This window comes from Apteryx mantelli, chromosome 11 (assembly GCF_036417845.1).
Source record: "Apteryx mantelli isolate bAptMan1 chromosome 11, bAptMan1.hap1, whole genome shotgun sequence".
NCBI lineage: Eukaryota > Metazoa > Chordata > Aves > Apterygiformes > Apterygidae > Apteryx > Apteryx mantelli.
The window spans coordinates 20971681-20980330 of NC_089988.1; the positions used below are offsets into that span (position 1 = coordinate 20971681).

Below are 8650 nucleotides of genomic sequence, written 5' to 3' on the forward strand. Positions count from 1 at the left end.
AGCCACATGCTTGAGGGCTGCCATTCAGAGAGACCTAGGCAGGCAGGAGGAATGGGCTGTCAGTACATGGAGTCCAGGGCATGAGCCACCTCCTCTGCAGCCAGACCTCTGCCAGAGGAGAGGGGCATCTCTCCTGCCACAGGCCCATTTCATGCTGCCTGACAAGGGTGCTGAGAGCGACTGCCCTGCAATGTTGTTGTCTGTGAGGCGGCATGCCCACCTGGGTAAGGTGAAGGCTTTCCCAAGGCCCTCTGTCTCTCTCCTTGCCTCCTTCGGCAGCAGGATCATGGTGTTGCTCCTTGTTTCCCCTCCTGTCCATGCTGCTCCTCTTCTTGCTCTTGGGACTACTTCTTCACACAGCTGCCAGATGGGATGAGAAGTGTGATGCTTTCTTATATCTGAAAATTTCAAACAAGGAGGAACTGATCAGGGATGGGATAGTGTCAGCCTTGTCTACCATGACCATGAAAATGTGGATTCTCAGATCCTGAGGAGAGTGAGGAAGGACAGTAGCAGAATACAGAGCCTGGACTTGAGAGGAGCAGACTTTCACCTCTTCGAGGGACTAGTGGGGGAAACCATGGGAGGCAGATGTCAAGGGCCAGGAGCTCAGGAAAGCCGGCAGGAATTTAAGGACAGCACCTGCCAAGCACAAGGAAGGTCCATCCCGATTCTCAGTAAAACTAGCAGCTATCTCAGGGGAACAACGTGGCTAAACAGGGACCTCGCACCTTAGCTCCAGGGCGATAGGGCAGCATACAGAAGGGGCAAGAAGGGAGATGCAAAGGAGGCATTTAGAAATATTGTCCAGGGTCATAGGCTTGGTGTTAGGGAAGAAAAAGTTCCCCTAGCACTGACACTTGCAGGGGATGTCAAGGGCATGAAGATGAGCTGCTACTGCTTCCGTAAGAATCAAAGAATAGAAAGGAAAATGTGGCCTCACTGCTAAATGGGACAGGGAATCTTGTGGCAGCAGGTGCAGATAGGTCTGAGCACCCAAACCCCTTGTTAGCTTCCGTTTCCACAAGCAAGGTCTCCCGGAGTGTTGTGCCTTGAGTCAGGACTCCAGAGGAGAAAAACAGCCACCAGTGGACGAGGTTCGTGAGGGATTACTTGTGAGAACTCAAACTATCCAAGTCAATGAGGTCAGAGGGGCTGCAGCCAGGGATGCTGTGAGAGCTGAGTGCTGTCCCTGCAAGGCCACTCTCTATCATCTTTGAAAGGTTGTGGAGATGGGGTGAAGTCCTAATGACTGCAGAAAGGCAATTGTTACATCCATCTTCCAAAAAGGCCACAAGGGCAACCTGGGGAGTTGCAGGCAGTTCAGCCTCACTTTGACGAGGAGAGAGTCATGGAGTGAATCCTCTCAAAACACATTTCTGGGCACATGAAGGAGAAGCAGGTGCCTGGGAACAGTTAGCATGCATTTGCCCAGGGTAAATTCTGCCTAACCAATCTGATTGACTTCTGTGACTAAAAAAACCCCCTCTATTTGTGGATGGAGAAGAGTAAATGTCCTTTACCTAGACTTTAGCAAGGTGTTTGACACTGTTTCCCATAATATTCCTGCATGCACATTAGAATGTTACAGTCTAGAAGAGTAGATAAAAGGATGGGTAAAAGCTGCTTGGATGATCAGAGGCTGAGAGGGCAGTGGTGAATGGGTAGTACTCTTCCTGGAGGCCAGGGAGAAGTGGAGCACCACAGGGTCTCTCCAGGAACTTGTCCTGTTTATCATCTGTCTTAGTTACACGGAGGATGCAACACTCATCATCCTTGTAGATGACCCCTAACTAGAGGCAGGGGTGTGGGGGGGCAATGATATGCTGAGGGCTGCCGTTCAGAGGGACCTAGACATGCAAATGCCAGGTTTTGCACCTGCGATAAACCAACACCCCACAGTGTCACAGGCTGGGGCATGAGGGCCTGGGGAGCAGCTCTGTGGAAAAGGATGTGAGGGTGCTGGGGGACAGGAAGCAAAACATGAGCCAGCAGCATTCCCTGGCAGCAAAGAAGTCCAGAAGCATCATGGGCTGTTTGAGCAGGAGCAGAGGCAGGAGGTGAAGGGAAATGGTGACCGCCTTCTAGTCAGTATTCATTAGACACCATCTAGAACACTGCATCGAGGTTTGGGTTCCCAGAAGAAGATAGAAGTTGATAAGCGGGAGAGAGTCTGGCCCAGGACCCTCACAACAGTCAGGCAGCTGCAGCACTTGCTTTGTGAGGAAGCATTGGAACTTGTTGCCCAGACAGTGCTGTACAGTCTCCTCATTTGGAGGCTGCCAAGACCAGACTGGATGAAGCCCAGAGCAACCTGCTCTGACCCCAGAGTTGACCCTGCTACAGCTTGTCAGGAGCAAGCAGATTGGGCTGGAGACCCCCTGAGATCCCTTCCACCCTCAAGGTGTCCATGATTCTTCCCACTCTCAGTCTTCTCTTCTTGATGTCAGGGAAATCACACAGGTGCTCTGTTACAGTGACTACCCCCCCCACTTATGCATTGTCTACAAGGGTGCTGAGAGTGCGCTCCATCCACTGTGCAGGCCATTCATAAAGATGTTAAACAGTCCCACCCCGCATAACCAGCTGATGTTTGGAACTTGTGCCACTGATGACAGTGTTTCAGCCTGATGGCCCAGCCAGTCTTCCACTTGCCTTACGCTCCGCTGATCCAGGGCAGAGCTCAACAATTTGCCTCTAAGGAGACTCTGGGGGACTGTGCCAAAGGCTTTGCTAAAGGGAAGGTTTACAAAATCCCCTGCTTTCCCCTTGTGCACAAAGCCATTCATCCGATGGTAGAAGGCAATCAGGTTGGTCAGGCATGCTTTGCAGTTCCCCTTGGTCAACACATGCTGCCTCTTCCAGGTCTTCTCCTTCCTATGCTTGGAGATGGTTTCCAGGAGGATTTGCTCCATCACCTTCCCAGGCACTGAGATGAACATGACCAGCCTGTCATTCCCCACACCCTCCCTCTTGCCCTTCTGGAAAACGACTGAGATGTCTGCCTTTTCCCAGTCATCAGGAACCTCCCTGATCACCCTGACATGTCATAGACAATTGGGAGCAGCGTTGCAGTGACTCCAGCCACCTCTCCCTGCACCCTGGGGTGCTTCCCATCTGGTCCCATGGACTTGTGTATTCCCACTGGGCAAAAGTCCTCCCCAGCTGCATCGTCCTCTACCATGGGTGAGGCTTTGCTAACACAGATGCTGCCAAAGGACTCGGGGGCCAGGGAGGCCTGGCAGTAGACAAGAGCAGGAAAAGGCAAGGTAGAAGAGGCAATGAGCTCCTCAGCCTTTCCCCTCTCTTTGTCACTACTTCCCCTGCCCCACTGAGCAGGGAGAACACATTTTCCCTGGCTGCCTGCCTTGTGCTGCCAGCGTCCTTACAGAACCCCTTCGGGTTATCCTCCCCATCCCTTCCTAGATCCAGCTCCAGCTCCGCTTTGGCTTGCCTAACTCCACCCTAAACAGGATGAAATCTTCTCTGCTGCAGGCCGGAACGGTGACTCTGTTATTCCTCTTACCTCTCCACCATCTCACCGTCACTGCAGTGACAGACAACCTCCACATTCACATCCCCATCCAGCCTGAGCTTCAGGCAAGAAACCAAGGGGAGGATGGCACCATCTACGTAGACGTGCAAACTACAGAGGTACAGAAATCACATTGCAGAAAAGCCTGCATTTCTCCCCTCACCACTGAGGGGATCCTCCAGGCAATGGACTCTCAGGTGGTTGAAGGTGGATGCAAAGAATTTCCAGAGTAATGTAGATATGCCTGAGGCAGTGCCTCCCAGGCTGCCCTTACAGGCAACAGGGAGGAGGAGGTGTTCGCCTGCCTTCTTTTAGATGGTCACATAAAGCACAAAGGACTCCTGTCCCAGAGACATTTGCTCTGTGCTTGAAATGGAGCCTGAGGTCATAGGTGTTCAGGATAATTCAGGTTGAAGAGACCACAGGAGGCCTGTAGTGCAACGTGCTGCTCAAAGCAGGGTCAGATAGAGGGTCAGAAACCAAAAAATGCCCCTGCCAAAAGACTTCTGGGGTGATAGAGAAGGAAAAGGCAGTAGAGGGTTGACAGGGTGATTCCACAGAAAAAAGGCTTTCCTTTTTCCCCTTCTCTCAAGAATTAAATCCTCAGCTCTCCACAGAGAAGAAGCTGGGACACGAACTTTGCCACTAACATGGAGGCAGAGAAGCTCCTGAGTCCCTTACAGACAGAGGCTGGTGCAAAGGCCACCACCCCAATGGCACCACACCCCCAGGCATGGCTGCCTTCTTGCTGGGCAACCTGCACCCCAGGCAAGAGGTGTGCAGGGAAGAGAGTGGGGTCTGCATGCTGCAGCCATGGCCACCCAGCAGGTGTGGTGGGACCCTGCTCCTCTAGATGAGACTGGGCTCTCCTGCATTTCCCCAGTGTGAAGCCTGTGTCCCCTCCAGCTGGGAATACAGCCTGGCAGAGAGGACCAACACAGGAAACACAATCTCTATTCCAGGGTGTGAAGAGAGAGGGGAGGTCAGAGGGGGATCTGCTCATGCCCTGGGCACTGATTCCCTCCCTGCAGCCAGGACAGCCCTGCTCATGCCCTGTAACCCATGAGTCCAGGGGAGGGGACTCCGATCTGCTCTGGCTCTGAAGATTTCTCAGCCCTTAAGACCCAGGATGCAAAGCACCGGTCTGGGGACACCTCAGCAGTTGAAGGACCTGAATGCCTGGTGTGTTCCTGAGAACTTCTCTGGAGTCTCCCGGCACTGGTTTGACTCCTGTTGCCCATGGAGCAGAGACTCCTTCTGAGGATGAACTCACTCACTGTGTAACTCTGAGGACAGGCTTGACCAGGCAGTAGAAACACCAGCAAGGCCTCAACCCCACAACTGTATCCCCTGCCCAGGACTCTGCCTTCTAACCCCTTCCTCCTAGAGGATTTGGATTTGGAGGTACCGCTGTAAATCTGCAGAACCATGTTGTGCTCTGAGCTGGGCTAACTTTACATTTAGATTCAACTTGGTAGGTCCCTTCTCCAGGAGAGTTTTTAAAGATTTGCTGTCCCGTGACGCAGTGCTGCTCAACTACCATGGATATTTCTTTATTTTTTCCTTCAGCTCATTTGAAATTTCCCTTACTGCCTCTTCTCCTTGTTGTCTATTCTCCTTTCCTCCCCTTGGCCTGCAGCCAGACCATCCCACCAACTTTGACTGAGGACAATCACAGCCTCACCTCCAAGCACAGCCTTGCTGGGATCTCCTGGGACCACTCAGGCAGGCTGTGGTGGCCATCTCCAAGCAGAGCTATGTGCTGCAGGTTCCTACATGGTCTCAGAAGAGAGCATATGGAGATATAACATGCCCGAGGGCAGAGCCTGTGGGCCGATGCCAGGGCAGAGCCAGGAGCAGCAGGCATGAGAAGAGAAGACCTCCAGCAGCTCCTCTCCACACCTGAGCAGGGAGTGACACACCTGGCAGTGCTCCTGAGAGAGGATGGTGACACAGCACAGGGGACACTCTGAGCTGCAGTGCTGGGCACTGACCATCTGCACTGGGTCTGGGAGTCCTGGCAGGTGGTGCTGGTGGTAGTAGCCCTCGAGAACCCGCAGTCCTGCTAGCAGCAGCGAGTCCCCTCCAAGACTGTGAGGAGCTATGGAGTGTCATGGCTCCCATCAGCACCTCATCCCTCCACTAGCCGGGCCGTGATGCCCTGCATGTGGCCCCACAGCCCCACTTTTTGGGCACCACACAGGACAGGGTGTGTTCTGGGGCGGGCAAACATCCCCCCAGCATGGTCCCCATGACAGCCCTTGGTGCCCTGGCCCCCTCAGCTCTCCCACCTGGAAGCTTCCCATCAGTCCCCAGCCCCTGCCCAGCCCTGATCCTGTCCCTGTCCCCCCTGTGGTTAGCAGAAGGCCATTGTCTGGGGTCTGCTGGGGTCTGAGCCCAAAGGGAGAGACGAGGCAGGACTGACCATTATCCCCACACAGGTGCTGAGCCCAGCAGGCAGACGGAACTGATCACATTCAAAGATCACATCTCACCAGGACCACAGGGAAAGGCCAGTGCTGGAAATGGCTGGTATGAGAGGCTCGGTCTGGGAGGAGTTTCCTGGGACAGTTTCTCCTCTCTGTTCATTCAGCAACAAGATGGGATGGATCTGTGTTCTGACAGACCCTGTCTGAGGCCCCCCATGGGAAGAGGATGGTCTACAGACCCAGTAGACAGCACCAGGACCTCCTCTGCATGCTGCCTGCCAGCCGTGCAGAGCACCCAACAGAGGGTTCATCCTCCCAGGGCTCACAGCTGGACATCCAGTCCTCCAGCTGGGCCGGAAGCCTTCTTTGCAGGTGACTTTTGGTGTAAGGACAAGCATACAGGGTGGATGGGATTGTCTCAAGGAAATGTGCTGGGGACATGACATAAGGGACAGCAGCTTTGGAGGAAGAGCCCAGCCTTCAGGCACTGCACCAGAAAGAACCTACTTTATTAAAGAGCTACTGTGATGGAGTCAGCTCTGACCCAGTGTTGGACACAACCTTATATGGGCACCACGTGAGACAGAGCAGTCTCAGGAAAGGTGGAATGAATGCAAGCATTTCTGTAGCAACATGGTGACAAATAATAATAACAACAGTAATACTAGTAATAATAAAAATAAAGTAAACAAACAAAGCTCAGTCCTGGTACGGGACACAGGGGAGTCATTTGTGGAGAGCAATGGCAATGTCACCACTGCTGAAAAATGTCCATGAAATCACTTTCCTCAGGGCATCTTTGAGCTCCTTGTTCCTCATGCTGTAGATGAGAGGGTTCACTGCTGGAGGCACCACAGCGTATAGAACAGTCACCACCAGATCCAGAGCTGGGGAGGAGAGGGAGGGGGGCTTCAGGTAGGCAAACAGGTCAGTGCTGATGAAGAGGGAGACCACCCCCAGGTGAGGCAGGCACGTGGAAAAGGCTTTGTGTCGTCCCTGCTCAGAGGGGATCCTCAGCACAGCAGTGAAGATCTGAACGTAGGACAGCACAATGAAAATGAAACACCCAAAGGCTAAACAGGCACTAACCACAATGAGCCCAACTTCCCTGAGGTAGGAGTCTGAGCAGGAGAGCTTCAGGATCTGTGGGATTTCACAGAAGAACTGGTCCAGGACATTGCCTTGGCAGAGTGGTATAGAAAAAGTGTTAGCAGTGTGCAGCGCAGAATAGAGAAAACCACTACCCCAGACAGCTGCTGCCATTTTGACACAGGCTCTGCTGCCCATGAGGGTCCCATAGTGCAGGGGTCTGCAGATGGCAACATAGCGGTCATAGGCCATGACTGTGAGGAGAAAATACTCTCCTCCTAACAAGAAGACAAACAGAAAGACTTGAGCAGCACATCCTGAGTAGGAAATGGCCCTGGTGTCCCTCAGAGAATTGGCCATGGATTTGGGGACAGTGGTGGAGATGAAGCCAAGGTCAAGGAGGGAGAGGTTGAGAAGGAAGAAGTACATGGGGGTGTGGAGGTGGTGGTCGCAGGCTACGGCTGTGATGATGAGGCTGTTGCCCAGGAGGGCAGCCAGGTAGATGCCCAGGAAGAGCGAGAAGTGCAAGAGCTGCAGCTCCCGCATGTCTGCAAATGCCAGGAGGAGGAACTCGTTGTAGGAGCTGCTGTTGGACATTTGCTCCTTTGAGGCACAGGGGGACTGTCTGAGGAAGAAGAGACCTTGATAAGTTAGGGCAGACTTCTCTGAGCACCACTTCCTCATGACCGTCCCCACCCCCCACCCTAAACACGCACGCATTACCTCTCCCCCTCTCAGCAGCACCCTCACTGAGCTCCATCGCTTGAGGTCTGGATTGTGGTTGCTGAGTTTGACTTGAGGAGAGCTCCAGAGGAGTTAGCCCTAACTGACAGCACTGTGTAGATGGGAACACGGGTGACTTAACTTTTATATTCTCAGTTCTGGTCAGATTTCATCCACTCATTATGTTGAAGGGATTTTCAGCCGAGGAAATGAATCCTGCCCAGGACCCACCAGCCTTGAGAGCAGAGGGCTGTGCTGGCTGGGAGAGGAGAGGAGGCCTTGGAGTTGACAGTTTCCTCTCACACTTGGAGCATGACTCTGCTGCCTGGAGCCATCCCTGCACGGAGCTGTTTCTCTGTCCCCACGTCTCTCCCCTCTCAGTGCTCACACACCCCATCCCACCTGCTGAGAGCTCAGCTCTGCCCTGCAGAAACCTCCCGGGGGCAGGACGCTGCCCAGGGCACCTCTGTGTTTGCAGCTGCTACGGAGCAGATTAGACAAACCTTGGTGAGGCTGGAAAGGTGATGCTGGTTCTGTCCTTAGGCGGAGGGGTGGATGGAGGCATTTGCTGAGTCCCTCCCAGAGCTGCTCCTCTCTCACTGTCACTGTCTCAGTCCCCTGTCTAAAGCTGACAGATCCAATCCCATTTCACCCCACCCAGAGAGAATCAAAGTGAAAGCACAGACTCATGACAGCTCCTTCTCTTTCATGTATTCCCTGCCCTGACCTTCCTTTTGGAAAGTCCCCTCCAGAAATGTCCTGGGAGTGAGCTGGAGCTGAAGGCAGACCTGACCCATTCGGCATCCTCTTGACAGGAGGCTCAAGCTGCCCTGCTGCGGGTCTCTCCTCCCACCCAGAGCTTCTCCCCACATTG

General features: G+C 53.6%; 1 protein-coding gene across 1 annotated transcript; it reads right to left on the reverse strand.

The window, feature by feature from the left end:
• Nucleotides 1-1592: 1592 nt before the first annotated feature.
• Nucleotides 1593-7650, reverse strand: LOC136993010 (olfactory receptor 14C36-like). Its single transcript, XM_067303027.1, has 2 exons — nt 6760-7650; nt 1593-1793 (listed from the first exon to the last, which is right to left on the reverse strand). Exons 1-2 carry the CDS (start codon nt 7648-7650, stop codon nt 1593-1595), a joined length of 1092 nt encoding a protein of 363 aa, XP_067159128.1.
• Between the last annotated feature and the right edge of the window lie 1000 nt (nt 7651-8650).

What these genes read in the sequence shown, in the direction of transcription:
- LOC136993010 (XM_067303027.1), bottom strand. Translation starts at nt 7,650, where the DNA reads ATGTCCAACAGCAGCTCCTACAACGAGTTCCTCCTCCTGGCATTTGCA. An exon ending in GGAACAAGGAGCTCAAAGAT is followed by an intron (nt 1,794 to 6,759) that starts GCCCTGAGGAAA and finishes CCCTGCCTCTAG; the next exon opens with TTAGGGGTCATCTACAAGGA.